Genomic DNA, 18,935 nt, shown 5'->3' with positions numbered 1-18,935 from the left:
CCCAACCAAGGAAAACATCATCTCTGCACCTACAAGAGGAAATCTGCAGCTGTTGGAGTTCCGAGCAGCACACACAAAATGCTGGAGGAACTCAGCAGGCCAGGCAGCATCTGTGGAAAAAAAACTACAGTCCACATTTTGGGCAGTAACCCTATGGCAGGACTCTGCACCTATCCTGTCAAGCCATAGGAGAATTTATTTTTTTGATGACATCAGCTGTTGGCACAGTAGAGTTTATCTTGCCTTGGAAAACACCTTGCAGTAGTTTCTGAAACGCCGAAGTTCAGGGAAAACAATCCCAACATCTGATTATTGGAGTCTAGTAGTCTGGCATCTGGTTCATGTTTTAGTCCAGAATAAAAGCTAAGGGCCCAGAGTGCTGTCAGGATGTGCTATAGGAAGTCAGGACTATAGGTTGGGTAAGCAGCTGGGATTGGGATTCTGAATACAAGGGGTCTAGCAGCCGGAACCCAGTTCCAAAGTACTTGTATATTTCCCATTTACTTTAAACTGGCAGAGTTCTCTTGAAAATTTATTATACTACTTTGTAACATGGGAAAAAATAGAAATGTGTTCGCATATTAATAGGAACAATGCTCTTTACTTTTTAATTATACATTCAAGGGATGTGGGCTTCACGTGCCAGCATTTAATTGCCCATCCCTAATTATCTTTGAGATGGTAATAGTGAGCTGCCATTTTGAACTACTGCAGTACTTGAGGTGAGGGATATACCAACAGTGGTGTTTAACAAGGAATGGTCCAAAAATAATTCACTAGTCTGGCACCACCAATTTTCATTCTGCTTTCATTGTGGTATTTTACCAGTGGATATTTTTTGTGTTACTATTTTGATGGAGTCCTTTGCACTGTCTCAAACAGCTTTCCAAAATATGATGTTGATGTTGGACATTGGGGATCCAACTTTTTTTTTTGACTCGTCAAGCAACTTGTAGGATATGCTTTGCTGTTCTGATTGAGCTTCAAAAAGAACTTATAAATTATTTATTTGTACACTCTTGTGGATTACACACATTGTTCCAGTTAGCTGAGTCCAAAAGGTTTGGAGGCATCCTAAGTATATCGATAGAATTTAACCAACTGAAACCGTGCAACATAGCATTCAGATCCCTTGGCTGGATGGATGGGTTTTGAACTAAGTTTACAAATTCTGCACACTATCCAGAAATATTAACATGTTACTTCAAATCAGCTGAATACACAACCAAGTTTGGACAATGATTGATGCCCCTTTTTAGTCTTGCACGTGCAATTCAGTGATTGGAAATGGTTGTAGAATTTGCATTCCCACTTAAGCTTGTCTTCAACAAGAGATGGTAAAAGGTAAATTTAGTTTTCATTTATTATTTATCTTTTTAGCAACTCAGAACAGTAACTGGGGCTTCCAGCTCAATGAGCCTATGATGCCCATTTACCTCCATATGACCACTTAGCCTCCTAACCTGTACATCTTTGGTATGTGGGAGGAAGCGGGAGCACGCTGAGGAAACCTATACAGGCAGAGCAAGAGAACGTACGAACTCTTTACAAATAGCGACACAGTTGAACCCCGGTCGCTGGTGCTGTGATAGTGTTACGCTAGCCACTACACTTACCATGCCACCCTAACTTCTGAGTTGATGCAAAAAAATGTAAAGCTGCTGTGAATGGGATAAAATGTTAATATTGTATTCAAGGATTAGTTAATAGATGGAAGTAAAACAGCAGGAATAAACCATAATCTTTGAAGTGGCAGGCTGTATGTAACTAGAGGGTTCCTGTAAGAATTGGTGATCAGGCCTTGATCCATGTCAGTGAACGGGAGGAGCTTAATGATTCCAAGTTTGCTGATAATCCAGATTTAGTTGGAAGGTGTGAGGAGAAAATTAAAAAAAACCTCAGAAGGATGTGGAGAGGATAATCAAATGAACATGACAGTTGAAATATAAATGTAGGAGACTTCCGGTAAGATGGCGACTGTTTAGCTGCTCCGAACTTTTGCTCCGTCATTCTCCCTACCTTTGCACTACATGTCTCCATTCTTAAACCTTAGTTAGGTATTTTATTAGGTTTCTCTTACTTGCCTGTGAACTCATTTATCTTATAATGTCTAACAAAAGTACTAAAACCAGGAAAAAGGAAACTTCTACGGCTTTGCCGGCTGACATTTTCGCTGCTTTGGAACAGCATCGACAAGATATTTTAAAGGAATTTAGAACTACTTTCAACCAGCTGGATGTCAAATTGGATCGGATCAACGCTAGAGTGGACGAACATGCTGAATATTTATCTCACATCGACTCAACTTCTGAAGATTTAAAATGCCGTGTTCAATATCTCGAGACTCTCTGCTCCAGCCTAGAGCAGCAGAATTGTAAACTTTTTTCCAAAATGGTGTATCTTAAAATCCGGAGCAGACGTTGTAATCTACGAATTCTTGGTTTGCCAGAGGCCACCGAACAGGGCTCACCCGTGAAATTTATTTCCGACTTTCTCTGTGAGATTTTTGGGAAAGAATTACTCCCGACTCCACCTGAGCTTGAAAGGGCACACAGGATCTACGTTCCCCGTGCAATTCTGGGTTCCCGCCCACGGCCGGTAATGTTGTGCTTTCATCAATACCAGGTGAAAAACCGTTTGATTATGGAGGCACGCCGCAGAGGTACTTCTGCTTTTCAAAATACAGTCATTCGATTTGTGGAGGATTTTGCCCCCCAGGTTCTGAAGATGTGTGCTGAGTTTAAAGGTGTAATGAAAGTGCTTTTTGATCGTGGTCTCAGACCCTCCCTTCGGAACATAACCGACCTTCGAATTACGCTTACTACTGGAGAATATAAGTGGTTTAAATCAGTGAAGGATGCTGAGGCATTTGTTGGAAGTCTTCCGGCCATCCCGTCTTCTTAGGAACCCGGTCTGACCTTCTAAAATGGTGGATCAGTACCTCTCGTAGTAAAGCTATTTTTCCCGGACTCAGACTGTACTTGAATAAGTCAGACATTATCTATTGAAACTCTAAGGGCTGTAGACAATCTCTCCCTGGACCTGGTGTGTTTTTTCTAAATAGATAATCTGAGTTTAATGTTTCCCTGCGGATGTTTAGATTGTACTTGTGTAATCTATTTTATTCTTGTATAACTTTATCTATAGAGATCTACAATTGACTTTAACTTGTTTTGGAGGTTTGGAGTTTTTATTGAAGGCCTCCCTGTTGGTTGATTCATAGTTTAAGTTTTGCCTTTTTTTTTTCCTGTAAGTGGTTGATAAGTACTCTCTTCGAATCTATAATTTCCCTCTTTTCTCCCTCCCCTTTTTTTTGTTTTGATTTTCTATAACTTTTCGCGGGTAGGTTAGTTTTGGTTTTCTTTTGATTTTCTTTGTATTAAGTCTTATACTTCTGCTGAAGTTGTTCCTATTTATTATTATGTTTTCTAGTGCATAAACTAGTTACCATTTGCTATAGTATTTATACGGAACTATTGTTAACGACACAGAACTGTATGTCGTACTTGGGTTAATTTTTTTGGTAGAGCTAGCTGCTTTTATTGGTAGCCGTCTAGTTTTGGGTTGCGAGGATGGGGTGGATTCTCCAGTTCCAACACTACTCACTGTTTCCTTTGCTTTCCTTTGTTACTTAGGACATGTTTCTGTTTTGATTCTGCAAATCTATGTTTACATTTTTGCTCCCTGACTGTTTCTGTACTGCTTGACTTTTTATATGCCTGCTGCCTTCTGCGCACTAACAATTGATAATGGTTAATACACTTAAATTTGTGAGCTGGAATGTAAAGGGATTGAATCACCCTGTTAAAAGAAGGAAGGTATTCTCACATATTAAACAACTCAAAGCGGACATTGCTTTCCTTCAAGAAACTCATATTCGTTGTTTTGATAAGTCCTGGCTTCTGTCAAAGTGGGCGGGTCAGCATTTTCATTCATCCTTTGTCGCCAAAGCTAGGGGGGGTCTCCATCCTTATTAACTCAAATATTCCTTTTGAACTCCGTAATAAGATATCTGATACAAATGGCCGTTTTATTATTGTTTCTGGTAAACTATATAATACTAAAATTGTACTAGCAAACCTGTATGCCCCCAATTTTGATGATGTTAATTTTTTTGAATCTTTTTTCTCCTCACTACCAGACTTAAACTCATACTCTCTTATACTGGGTGGTGATTTCAGTTGTTGGTTAGATCCTAATTTGGATCGATCATCCTCTGTTACTAGACCACCTACTAAATCTGCCTTAGCTATTCAATCGTTTCTCTCTAATTATGGTATCTCTGATATATGGCGTTTCCTTCATCCTACTGAGAGAGATTATTCTTTTTTTTCACATGTTCACCATACCTTTACTAGAATAGACTATTTCTTACTCGATAATCAGCTCATTCCATTTGCAGTATACTGATTTCTGACCATGCCCCAATCACTCTGTCTTTAAATTTTCCTGGTCTCCCTCAGAGGAATAAACACTGGCAGTTTGATTCAACTTTATTATCGGATGATGATTTTCTAAAATTTATTAAGGATCAGATAACCTTTTATTTTAACACCAATACATCACCTGAAGTGTCATCCCTGATTGTCTGGGATGCCATGAAAGCATATTTGAGGGGCCAAATAATCTCTTATACAGCAGATCTTAATAGAAAGTCCTGTGCAGATCGATTAGACCTCATTAATCAGATTAAAGATTTGGATCAACTGTATGCTCAAAACTAAGAATCCTGAACTATACAAGAAGCGTGTAGAACTTCAAACTAAATTTAATCTTCTGTCTACTCAACTTGTCGAACGCCAACTTCTTGAAAATAAGAGTCGCTTTTATATCCATGGCAACAAATCTGGTAAATTTCTAGCCAATCAGCTGAGGCGTTCCAAAGCCAAACAACATATTACAAAGATCCGGAAGGTGAATGGAGACTTTACATCGGATCACTTAGAAATCAGTGACGCATTTAAAAATTTCTACTCTCGACTTTATTCCTCTGAATCTTTGAATGACAATATCTTTGTTGATCATTTTTTAAATAATATGAATATTCCTTCGCTTTCATCTGATTTTAAAGCCAAACTTAATGCGCCTATATCATCAGAAGAAATATCTTTTGCAATTTCTGCATTGTCTTCAGGGAAATCTCCTGGACCTGATGGGTTCCCCGTAGAATTTTATAAATCATTCTCTTCACTTCTCTCTCCTCAGTTACTCTCAGTATTATCTGACTCGTTTAATTACAGCCAACTGCCACCGTCTTTTAATGAGGCATCTATTATTCTTTTATTAAAAAAAGGTAAAGACCCAACAGAGTGTTCCTCGTATAGGCCGATCTCTTTGCTTAATGTTGATGTTAAAATCTTGGCCAAAGGTTTGGCTTATAGATTAGAAACTGTTATCCCCTCTATTATTTCTGATGATCAAACTGGATTTATTAAAAACCGTCTCCCTTTTTTTAACATGCGGCGCTTATTTAACATTTTATATTCACCTCCAACTGGGATTCCTGAATGTGTTATTTCCCTCGATGCGGAGAAAGCATTTGATCGTATAGAGTGGAACTACCTTTTTGCAGTTTTAGAAAAATTTGACTTCAGTCAAAGTTTTATCTCTTGGATCAAATTGCTGTATTTGTGTCCTACTGCCTCCGTTTTAACTAATTTTCAGAAATCCCAGTTATTTAACCTCAAATGTGGCATCCGTCAGGGATGCCCTTTAAGTCCCTTTCTCTTTGATTTGGCTATAGAACCTTTGGCGATAGCATTTTGAAATTGTCCTGAACTGACCGGGATGTGGAGAGGGGGTGTTGAGCATAAAGTTTCTCTTTATGCTGATGACTTATTACTTTTTCTGTCAAATCCGTCTACATCCTTACCTCCAATGTTTTCACTTCTTGACCAGTTTAGCCAGCTCTCTAGATATAAACTCAATTTACATAAGAGCGAACTTTTCCCAATTAATAAAGAAGCACAAGAATTAACATTTAGTGATCTCCCTTTTAAAGTAGTTCATAATCAATTTACTTATCTTGGGATTACAGTTACAAGGAAGTTTAAAGATCTCTTTCATGAAAATTTTGCCAATCTTTCATATACCATTAAACAGAGTCTGTTACAATGGTCACCTCTTTCTATGTCTTTGGTAGGTCGTATTAATGTTGTTAAAATATATGTTCTCCCTAAACTTTTATATTTATTTCAATCAATCCCAATTTTCATTCCTAAATCTTTTTTTGATTCCTTAGACTCTATTATTTTGTCATATCTGTGGAAGAACAAGCGCTCTAGAATTAATAAAGCTTATCTCCAAAAATCTAAAAAAGGGTGGCATGGCTTTACCTAACTTTCGTTTATACTATTGGGCAGCCAATATACACTGTGCTACCTTTTGGTCCTTTTTCCATGGCCAACCCGAGTGCCCTAATTGGGTGGCAATGGAGTTGAGCTCCACTAAAGAATTATCTATCTCTGCACTTCTTGGCTCTGTACTCCCTAGTAGTTTGTCCAGATTAATAGTTAATCCTCTTGTTAGACACACTTTGCGTATATGGGCTCAGTTTAGGAAATTTTATGGTTTCCATGGTTTTTCCCTTTCTAGCCCTATTTTACATAATCACCTTTTTTTACCTACTACGTATGACTCAGCATTCCATGATTGGTATAGGAAGGGCATTAGACATTTTGAAGATCTTTTTATTGATAATCGCGTCGCTTCTTTTCAACAGCTCTCTGCTAAGTTCAATCTGCCCAATGCTCATTTTTTTAGATATCTCCAAATTAGACACTTTATTACTCCTTTAATTCCTAACTTCCCTGAAATGCCTGAGAAAAATGTTATGGACTTACTTCTTTCTATTAATCCACTAGGTAAAGGTTTAATATAATTTATTCGTGATAAATTAGCAGCTTTACGATGTGCCCCTGTGGATAAAATTAAAATGGCATGGGAGCATGATCTAAATACCTCCCTATCTGATGAGACTTGGGACTCGATTCTCAAATCGGTTAATTCAACCTCTCTTTGTGCTCGCCATTGCCTTTTACAGTTTAAGATTGTTCATGGAGCCCATATGTCTAAATCTAAATTATCTCGATTTTACCCTAACATCAGTCCGCTTTGTGATAAATGTAAAAGGGGCGAGGCCTCTCTCATTCATATGTACTGGTTTTGTCCTAGCTTGGAGAAATTTTGGAAAGATGTCTTCATAACGTTATCGTATATTCTGAATCACCACCTAGAACCTAACCCTTTAATTGCTTTGTTCGGTTTCTGGGGCAAGACAGATTTACGTCTGAGTTCGACTAAGTGTCGAATATTATCTTTTGCTTCTCTCCTGGCTAGACGTTTAATCCTCCTTAGATGGAGAGATGTTGCCCCGCCCACGCATGCTCAATGGCTTAACGATATTATGGCCTGCTTAGACCTTGAAAAAATTCATTATTCAGTTCTTAATTCGGATTTAAAGTTCCATAAGGTCTGGGGACCTTTTATTGAGTACTTTCATAACCTTCCTCTTAACTAGGGTTTTTTTTTCGGTCCCTTGCTTTCAGCTCCTTTTTTTGTTGGTAGTAGGCATTAATATCTTCTGTTGCTAAGTGTATTTACAGTTTTGGGGGTTTGATTGTCCTGATTTATATTCCATATATTGTGTTGTGGTTGGTCTGGAGTTTTTTTTTGTTTGTTGCGGGGCTTGGGGAGGATACTAATTTTACATGTCCTCAATTTGGGTGCTTTCTCAATTATCTTTCTTTGTATCATATTATTATTGTATGTTTATTTTTGCACTGTATCAATGTTCTTCATTTCGATCTGGGTTTTTTTATCTGTAGTTATGTAGAAAATGTATAAAAAATAATAAAAAAAGAAATATAAATGTAGAGGAAGATGAAATTACACACTTTGGAAGGGGAAAAGAAAAATTCAAAATATGATTTTAAATGTGAAATGATTGGAAAATGTTAAAGGGGTCTGGACATCCTCCTATACAAGTCAGTAGGCAGTTACATTGAGCAATTAGAAAAGCATTTAATACGGTGGCCTTTATTACAGTTGATCTGGTGTTTATATGTAAGGGACTAAATATCCTGCTGCAATTATGAATAATATTTATATAAATCTTTGGTAAAGTCAGATCTAGAGCAATATTTTCCGTTCTGGTTTCCTTCCCCAACAAAGATACATGAAACGAATAAATCAGAGATTGGTAAGATTGGTTTCTGGGTGTGAAAGGATTGGTCTCTACACACTTTAGAAAGAGACGTGATCTCAATGAGGCAAATGATCTCGACTAGATGCTCCTGGTGAGTAAGCATAGAGTTAAGCATTATTGTCTCACACTAAAGAATTGACTACTTAGGACTCAGATAAGGAGAAAATTTGTATTCAAAAAATTTTAATTTCTTGGAATAGTCTGCCTCTGATGTTTAGTTTTGACAGATTTTGGATACTAGGGAAATGAGCACAAGAAAAAAAATTCAGAGTAAATATCAAAGTACGTATACTATATACAACCTCGAGATTTGTTTTCTTGCAGGCAGCCACAAAACAAAGAAACACAATAGAACCCATTAAAAAAAACCCATACAAAAAAAACAAACACCCAAAGTGTGAAAAAAAGAATAAATCATGCAAACATTAAAAAAGGTAAACAAATAATGCAGAGAGCATTAACCACAGAGTCCCTGAAAGTGAGTCTACAGTGGCTGAGCCATTCCGTGGCCGAGCCAGTTCAGCGCTGACATGCCTTGAAAAAGTAAACAAAAACACATGCAGAGTCCTCAAAAGAGAGTCAAAGCTACAGATTTTTTTCAGCGCTGAGGCAAGTGAAGCCAATCTAGGAGCCCAATGGCTGCATAGCAACAGCTCCTGAATCTGGCGGCGTGCACCTCCCGCTGGACAGAAATAAGGAGAAGAAAGGAAGACCGGTCTACCACAGGCAGACAGCGCTGTAAACCTGTTCGTTTTCCACTCTCATCCTTGACAATTTTAATCTTTCTTGGTGTTTTAATTGGCATGGAACTAGAATAGGCCATTCAGCCCTCATGTCTGTTCTGCCATATGATAATAATTGATTTTTTATCTCAGTGCCATTTTCCCACTAACCTTTGACTCCCTTAGTGTCTGAAATCCATTGATGCAGCATTTCTTTTGAATACACTCAGTGACTAAGTCCACAGGCAGAGAATTCCAAATATTAACTGCCTTTTGGTGAAGAAATTTCATTTTCTGGTGAATAATAACTAAGCATCTGCTCTCTGAAGCTCTATAAGAATTTTGTATATTTTAATGAGATTTCCTTCAAGTTTAGAAAAAAGGTATAGACCCAATCTGGTTAATTTCTCTCTGGTATCAAATAGATCCATTTATTGTCATATACAACAATTGTAACCTTTGATTCCATGTAGGTCCTTCGGCAGTATACCCTTCCTTAGTGAGATCACACCTATATATACTATTTCAGATGCCATCTTAGCAGTGCCTGATAGAATTGGTGCAAGGCATCTCTGCTGTCGATAGTCTCTCTTGTAACTGGGATTGGCCTGAACTGTCCTTCAAGATTCAGCAGCACAATCCAGAACTCATATTAACAGTTAAAGTTAAATAAAAGTTTACTAAACCCTTAAATTAATGCCACTACAATTGATGCAATAAATCATTTCAAGAAATTACAAAAACATTTGTTAGCTAATAAACCAAAAAATTGCTGTGCACTGATATAGCTTTACATCTTAATCATTTTATACTCCATTAATTAGAACTTTGTTCAATTCATGTTTATCTTTCTCCAGCTCTGATTCTGTTTCTGTATGTGGTCACTGTTATGTTTTGTAATTTCAAAACTAATTGAAAGAGAAGCACGGTGTGGAAGATGCATATCTTAGTTTAATATCGTTATGATGTATGCCATTCATGTCCAGGTCGACCTTCTATAATACGGCACCATTGGGACCTGAGGAGTGCCAGATTAGTGAAAATGCCGAATTACAGAAGGATTACATTAAGCAATAGTCTCATCATACCTTTAAAATGTCATGTAAATCAGTACAAGTTATATAATAATGATACAGAAATATTAAATGAGTAGCAAGTGAAATTTTAATAAAGTAATATACTGTGCAGGCACAGATAAAATAAAGGGTACAGGTAAATGTACAGGAATTAATTTATACAGAACAGTTGAGCACTTCTGCTTCTAAAGTGAGACGTTTAATATACCTTCAGGCAAAATTACATGTCTGAAAGTGTGGGGTTGTCAGGATCATCAACATCTTCATCTTGAAAAATGAGTGAAGCATCAGGAGCTGGTGCTGAAACTGGCACAACAGTTTCTTCAAAAACTGTTGACATTGGTGGTAGCACATCTGGGTGAGCAGAAGCAGAAGTCAGAGAAAGAAGGTCTTCTATCCGCCACATTTCACGCAACCGCCAGGCAGCTGGGGATTCAGCGCTGGGCTCTTCCCTCTTCACTCGCAGTTACTGTGGGAATCCTCATTAGTTTTCCTCTGCTTAGTAATATGCTTCAATTTAACGGGTCGCCACGTCTGATCTGAGGTCGTAGGCAGAAGAGAACGGAGGACAGTGTGCGACTGCCATCAGGCAGGCATGAAGGCGGACCAACCCACTGCCCACCAGCTCCCCCGCCACTGGTGGGTGCTGGGCGGCCATGCCTCATGCAAATAATATTAATAAATGCAAGAAAACAAGCATGAATCGCCTGTCTTTACTTACAAGAGCATGCCAGCATGGGCACTGATCTAGCACAACCAAAACAATGCACAGCAGATTGGCACGGTGGCCCGGGAAATTCTGAATTACAGTTGTGCAGAAAATTTGAAATCAGTGCTGAATTACCGAAGGAACCGGATTACAGATAGTCGGATTAGTGAAGGTCGGCCTGTACTTTTATATATAACGTGTAATAAATTAATAGAGCAAGCAAATAATACTTAAACAATATATTTACAATATTACTCAAATGGTACTGAAATATTAAATACACAATAGTCACTTTTATCTATCATTGCATGTGTGTCCCACAGCACATTTATTCTAACCCCACCCCCACCTCCCCCTTTTATAATAATTAAAGGATCATCTGTAGCAATTGTTAACTTCTCTTTCTGGTCTTCCCTTGTGAGCCTAGTCAAGTTTTTATATGCATCAATGACATTTTCCAATTAATCTTTGATTCCCTCAATACATAAAACTTAATTTTTCATGGGGTAGTCTTGCTCTTGAAGAAACTGCCTTTAAAGAAGATTCTTCTGCTTAGAGCCTGTTTAAAAAAAATCTGTAAAATATTCTGTAGATCATTGTAGGATCCAGAGATAGATAATTTTGGTCAACTTTTAGTCAATGTTGGTTGTAAGCTTTTTTATACCTATCTTGTTACACTACATTTGTACTCAAATCCTCTTACAATCAGGGCCAAACAAGATGCCATTGCTTTCCTAATTGGATTTCTCAAGTGAGTGACCTCACATTTGACCTGCAAGGCCTTAGTTATTCACTTAACTTTTGTCCCCTGAAGTCCATCTCCATCTTCCATATTATCCAGTCTGTAATCCCTGCAATATCTTTGTATCAGTGACAAACTTGGATGTGTTTCATTTGATCCCCTCATCCCAATCTGAAACAAACTGGTGGTTCCTGCTTTCTGTGTTCTGTCTATTAACAATTCTTTGCTCCACCTAGAGCACCTAGTATTGGGCACTCCAATTTTAAAGTATTTTGTGTCGCACTTCATCAACCTTAAAAAAAGTCTAACAAATATGTCAAACATGGTTTCCTTTTTCATAAATTCATGTCAACTCTGCCCAAACTTGAACTTGTGTCCCAAATGCCCTTTTACAACTTTTTTAAACTGGTAGATTCTAACATTTCCCCTGCTACTCATGTCCAAGTAACTGGCCTCTGTATTCTTGTTCACACAAAATGCTGGACCAACTCAGAAAGTTAGGCAGTATCTATGGAGGGGGAGAAACATTCACTGTATCAGACCGAGACCCTTCATCAGGACTAGAAATGATGGGGGCAGAAGCTCGAATAAGCAAGTGGGGGAGGGGGAGGAGTACAAGGTGGCAGGTTGAATGGAACAGTCCATGATGCAAGCCTACTTGGGCGACACTTCGAAACTCTTCCTTCACTGTATTGAGGACTGCATTGGTGCTGCTTCCTGCATGCATGCTGAGCTCATCAATTTCATCAAACTTGCTTTCAACTTCCACCCTGCTCTCAAATTGATTTGGCCTGCAAGTCCATCAGAGACATCTGTTTTATTTGGTGGTCCTCTATGTCGGTAGATTGGGGTACAACTTTGTTGAATACTTTCACTCTGCTGCAACAGGCAAGATCTCCCCTTCTCCTCTTGAGCCCATCACTTCTCTCTGGTTCCCCTCCTCCTTCACTTTTTCCATGGTTCACTGTCCTCCCCTATTAGATTCTTTCTTTTTCAGGCCTTTACCTCTTACCACCTATTGTCTCCCAGTTTCTTTCTTAATCTGCCCCTCCGCCACCCACTCACCTATCACCTGCCAACTTGTACTGAAATGTCAACTGTTCATTCTGAAATATCTGCTGTTTAATGAATACAGCTCAGAGTTTAACAGAGTCATATCCGCAGTTCTAATCAACAACTCCAAAACCTGGGCCTCTGTACCTCCCTCTAAAACTGGATCTTTAACTTCCTTATTGGGAGACCACAGTTGGTGTGGATCAGAAATAACTTCTCCTTCTCGCTGACAGTCAACGCAGCAGTACCTCAAGGATGCGTGTTTAGTCTAGTGCTCTACTCTCCCACAATTGTGTCACTGGGCACAACTCAAACACTATCTATATATTTGTCTATGACACCACTATTGTTGGCAGAATTTCAGATGGTGATGATGAGGTGGACAGGCGTGAGATAGATCAGCTGGTTGAGTGATGTCACAGTCCTCATGGAGGGATGAAAAGTAGAAAGGGTGAGCAGTTTCAAATTCCAGGGTATCAACATCTCTGAGGATCCTCCCGACATAATAAAGCAGTTACAAAGAAGGCACAACAGCGGCAATAGGTATTTCATTAGGAGTCTGAGGAATGTTGGTATGTCACCAAAGATACTCACAAATTTCTACAGATGTACCGTGGAGAATATTCTAACTGGTTGTGTCACCATCTGGTATGGAGAGGCCACTGCACAGGACTGGGAAGTTAAAAACTCAGCTAGCTCCATCAAGCGCACTGGCCTCCCCAACATCCAGGGCACCTTCAAAAGGCGATGTCTCAAAGAGGTGGCATCCGCCATTAAGGAACCCCATCACCCAGAACATGCCCTTTTCTCATTGCTATCATCAATGAAGAGGTGGAGCTTGAAGGCACATACTCAACTTTTCAGGTTTCCATGGATGCTGCCCGACCTGCTGAGTTCCTCCAGCGTGTTGTATGTGTTGCTTTGACCCCAGCATCTGCAGAGTATTTTGTGTTTACAACTTTTGAGGAACAGCTTCTTCCCTTCACCATCAGACTTCTGATTGGACACTGAACCCGTGAACATTACCTCAGTATTTTTCCTTCTCTTTTTGCACTTAATTTAGTTTTCTTTATTGTATATACTAATGGTAGTTATTATGTATTACAAGGCACTGCTACAGCAAAACAACAAATTTCATGAGATTTGCCAGTGATACTAAACCTGATTCTGAGTATAATGAGGTAAATAATATTTAGTGCAATCCCATTGAAAGTCATTATCAAAATGCAAGGGATAACCAAAGCTGAAAGTATTTTGCTTCAGTCTCTGAAATGTGGGTCCAGTGCAAGTCTCTTGTTAAGCCTATGTAAACTGTTAATGTGTGTTTTCTTAATTTATTGCTATACCACAAACTGGAAGTTAATAACTTAAAAACTCAGTAAGTTTGTCATTCTGAAAGCTCTTATTCATGCACCTATGTAAGCTGTGAGGTTTTAGACATACACTTATGAATCTTTAGATGGGCTAATTGAATATAACTTAATTTTAATTATATTTACCATTAGCAGAAAAATTATAGCCATAGTTGAAGTTACTGATTATAAAGTTCATTATCTCTAGTATGGTATATTTATCTCTTAAGAAAGTGAGTGACAGCTATAATTAAAGGAATTGTAATGTATTACATCTGGAATTATGAAGCCAATGTAATTTCAGTGTCGTAAGGATGGGTTGCAGGTGTTCTCTAGCAAATGAATCAGCCCTCAGTTTTTTTTTGGTTAGATCTTGCCTTTCTGAAAAAGCTTCTTGGAAAGATTGATAGATATATATCTTACACAACAGCATCAATTGTTTTCATTGGGCTACCTGTAATGGCTATTGTTTAGTTAATTTTGACAAGGGCATACATAGTACACTTAAAGCAAACATGCAATGCAGTTGAGATGTCTGAAAAATATACTGAAGCTTCACACTGTTTTTAAAGCATTGTTATATGTATTTCTGTAATCAATTACTTCTCTGTGGAATTAAAGAATCATGACATCCAGAAGGAGCCCATTCTGCAAACCATACCTGTGCCAGCTCCTTCTGACAACTATCCTATTAATTATGCTTCCCAATCTTTTTCCCTGTAGTCTTTTCCAAATATTATTTTCATGAGTGAATACATCCCCTTCGTTAAAATTATTGGAGGATTAACTTCCACTATCCATTCTGACATTACCTATGAAATTATCATAACGGAGTTTATTTTTAATCTCCATATCCAACATTTTAAAGTTTTTTTTTCTAGTAACAGCCCAACCAATCAACTGTAAGAGCTTCAATTTATTCCTTTCTAAAGCACAATTTCCATAACTGAAAACAATATTTCACAGCAACTAATTAGAGATTAAATATTAAAGTTTTAGCATACATACCTTGCTTTTGTGTGCTGTTCCTCTACATCTAAAAACCCCTTTTGCTTTTTATCAGCTTGATCAAACTTTTCACCACCTGCAAAGAATTCTGGCTACCTCTATTTTAACACATTTTTTTGTCACTGTTTTAAGTATCAGAGGTATCTGCATTCTACTGCAGTACTTGGATTATTACCAACTTTGGGTCATAGTGCGCTCTATATATCAGCAATTAAGTGTACTAGGTGCTTGTCTTGTTTTTTATATTTTCTGAAAATTTGTCATTTCCGTATCTTACAACCGTGGTTATTTTTTAAAAGAAATCTGCATGCCATTAATGAAATAATTAAGGATTATTTTAATTGAAATTAGATCGTCATTAACCATCAAATGTCATTGATACATTATAGACAGCCAGAAAAGTGGAATGTTGTTACAACTAGTGTTTTCAAGTACCACTTAATTTCAAATCAGCACTGAATTTTTAAAATATGTTCAGAATAATATGATGATTATTTTCCTCTTCTTAGAAACTTTCTGTACAAAGTTAGCCATTCAGCCATTTTCTTGTGCCGCTTCTTTGAAAGAGCTATCCAATTAGTCTCACAGCCTTGTTCTTCCTCTGCAGCTCATGCACACATCTCATTTCAGAACAAAGAAATGAGTATATGCCCCCACCATGACCATTTCATTTTATTTTGCTGCCAAGGAGTAACTTAGATGCTTGCCAAAGCTGAGTAATTTGCATTCACTGCAATATACTGTACAATAACTATTTGATGTATTTGAGTTTTCAAATGATGGCAAAGCATCTGTAAATCCCTGGCATGCACATCATTTTGTGTGGTAACATGGATATAATCGATCTAATGGTGATATAGATGGAAACTGTAAATTTCATTTGGAAACTTCATCTTTTAGTATTTTAATTAAAATTGGTTATATTGCTTTATTTTTTAAATTTACTTCTGTAAACTTTGATCCTGCAAGAATCATTCTTATTTTAAAATTCCAAAACCATTCTTTTCTGAAATAATTTGTCCAAAGAAACTAAATCTCCCTCTCCCATCGCACCTCCAATGCCTTCAATGTCTAAATTGGTTGTTGCACGCTGCATGTGGTAGAGAAGAATTAATTTGTAGACTAACAGAGAACATTGACATTTTTTCCCAGTTGTTTTGATTTCTATTTGTTTAAGGTATAAAGTTCATTTAAAAAAAACTTGGAAAGCAAGATTCCTGTTGTAGGATTAGGGGAAAGTGGTGAATTATTGTAATTTAAAATGAACGGATGCAGAAGATGAGTTGAGACGGATCTGTAGTATTAATATATATTCACATCATAAAAGGCTTCTAACCGACCGTTACCTTTTTTATCTCATAAACCCACATCTCCTTGCCCTGTTCCCCTTTCTGGCTGACTGTTTGCTTGAGATTGACATGATCTCAAAGTGATTGTACGTTTATAAACCTGATTATGAGAATGGTGCTATTGTTACTGGTTACCTTACTAGTACATTGTCCACTGTCTGTTTTCATATGTGAGTCAAGGTGGTGACTGTGAGTTGACAGCTCCAGCAAGGGAATTTGAGAACTATGTGCATTTTATTTTCACCTAAAATCCAGTATGCTAACAGCTTCTGTTATAGTTGGGAGAAAGAAAGCTGATACTTTAGTTTCCCCTCTGTAACCATGGCACAGTAAGTACACTAGTAACCCTCTATCATCTGCCATCAGTTAACTCAGATTGAGAGCCAAATTTCGAATCTTTCAGATCTTACAGGCTCAGCTGCTTCTAAGATAAATATGAAGAGCATGCAGTATTTCCCATTTTCCTCAGGTTATTCTGATAATGTTTGGCATTGTTCAGTTGGTTGCTCCAGTCAGCGTGGTAGCTTCCAGCTAATTCCTGTGTGTGCTGTTGTTCCACTATGTGATCTTTCAACACAGTAATTCTTTCAATCCAGTGTGGATGCAGCAAGTTTTGTGCAGAAAGAGATGGGGGAGGGGTGTACAGAAAAGGAAAGTGGGAAATATTATTTGATGCATTTTCCCCCAATTGCATGATGTTCTCACCAAACCTGTACACATTCAGCACCAATTTTGAAGAAAATATATGAAGTCAGAATTATAGTTCCAGTTTCCTTAGCAGTTTATAGTGTTAGTGACAAATTGCTAACCTAAGAAATGCTTAATTACTGCTTTAATGAATGTAACATTCTTCTGAAGTGATTGTAGTGTTTTATAAGTAAAAACAGTGATACGAAGGTAACAGTGAGCTTCTTATATTGATCCTTCCTGCATTTATTAACTGTGCTGTATTCTTGCAGTCTCTGGAGACAGTGCCTGCTGAACTGTGTACAATACAATGACAGCTTAGACCTCTGATACATAACCAAAGTCCTCAGTTAATATCCCTGCTATCATCTCTGCCTGTTTTTATTAAGTTAGGGCATTGTTTTTAGTAGGCTGATAAAATTTAATGAGCATTTTTCCAATTGATTATGTTTTAAGATTTTTTTTTCCAACCGCCACCTTCCAATCTTTTTACCCCACTGACATTAGCAAGCAGCACTTGTTTGTATTCTGAATAAAATTAGCATTACTCTAAACGCAAATATCTCACTGTGCTGTACATCTGCAAAAAATATTTTATGTACACTGCAAATTGATCTGAAAATTTATCAATAATAAAAAGCATAATACAAATATTTAAATTGGTCTTGAAATAATGCCACTATTATATTGGTAAAATAATACATATTTATTTAAACTTTAGTTTGGAAAAGCTTATGCAAAATATTTGGTGATACAGTATCTTGAGTAAATTTCAAAGCTTATAAATTAAATTAATTGCATAAGTCTGATGTGTGTTGCTGTTTTTACTATTATGTGCTGATTATAAATGCTTTTATTTTCTAAGGTTGTTTATTGGTTTGTGGTGCACATTACTTATCTTTTAACCATTTGTAATTAAGTCACAGTAGGAAGCTAGCCAATTTTGTTAAATCTTTAAATAATCATTTGAGGTCTGTAGCGCTCCAACCTCCTAAATCACAGGATACTTTGTCAACATTTAATCGGCAGTATTTATTAATGTGGCATTGATGGCTGTGTAGCTATCTCCAAGCTATCAATCACATTGAAATAGCCTAGGAGGCTCTGACACTATTTCTCTCTGTCGCTTTATTAACCCCATGGGCTTACTGGCTAGGCATGGAGCTGGTGCAAATGGCCATTCTATCTCTCTAGTTCAGTTTAATTATGTCATTGTCTTTTTTAAACATTGCAAATTTTACTACTGACTTGTTTCTTTCCCTTACAGCCTTTATGGTAGACACATGCAAGCAAATCCTGAACCTCCAAAGAAGAACAATGACAAGTCTAAGAAGATAAGCCGGAAGCCTGTGTCTGCCAAAAACAAATGAATCGATTGAGTTGCTTCTTACAGATGAACTCCGCTTGCATGTGCCTCAATCTGTATTTATTACCTCAGCTATCTTAACATCTTGTGCTCAAAACCATGTTTAATCATTCATGTCTACTGTACTTTTTGTAGCTTAATATCCTAAGCTGATTGTCTTTGCCACTGAGTATTAATGTTCTTTACATTAATGTCACAAACCTTTTTTTTGTAAATTGGTGAACATGCTTTGGGTAAAACGTACAAACTTTGCCTTATTCACAAATGTTACACTAAAGTTATTTATGCTAAAATAAATGGAAACCATTTGTATTTGGTGTGACATGTGCTTTCAAAATTACTCTAACATATGTAGCTTACTCAATTTTACTGTTCCTTTGATTTTTAAATAAAAAATATATTTATCTACAGTGTTTGTTTTTTTGGGGCATTGCAGAAATCTGCTATTTTCTAGATAGATGGTGCATGCTGTGCCTTCCAAGTAGGAACATGGAAATTATTACAACTATGGAAATTTCATGATCCCTTGATTAGATGGGAAAACACATTAGTTATGTGTGAATTTAAAATTATTAGTTATATTCAGAATTCCAGCAAAACAACCTGTTTAGTTGTTGGGCCAGTCTTTATTCTGTTTGCACTATTTTGGTGTGTATTCCATAGTC

At 37.3% G+C, this 18,935-nt stretch overlaps 1 protein-coding gene across 3 annotated transcripts in view; it reads left to right on the top strand.

Annotated features, from left to right (window-relative positions):
- Positions 1 to 18,680, top strand: part of rsu1 (Ras suppressor protein 1) — a 215,320-nt gene extending 196,640 nt beyond the window's left edge. For all 3 annotated transcript variants that reach the window (XM_073054592.1, XM_073054593.1, XM_073054594.1), the window contains exon 9: positions 18,172 to 18,680. In XM_073054592.1, the coding sequence (XP_072910693.1) occupies positions 18,172 to 18,274 (103 nt within the window). In that variant the 3' untranslated portion in view covers positions 18,275 to 18,680. The remainder of the gene's footprint in view (positions 1 to 18,171) is intronic.
- The last annotated feature ends 255 nt before the right edge of the window (positions 18,681 to 18,935 follow it).

The sequence above is a fragment of the Hemitrygon akajei genome, chromosome 8, assembly GCF_048418815.1.
Source record: "Hemitrygon akajei chromosome 8, sHemAka1.3, whole genome shotgun sequence".
In the NCBI taxonomy this organism is placed as follows: Eukaryota; Metazoa; Chordata; class Chondrichthyes; order Myliobatiformes; family Dasyatidae; genus Hemitrygon; species Hemitrygon akajei.
This window is presented reverse-complemented; position numbering and strand designations above follow the sequence as displayed.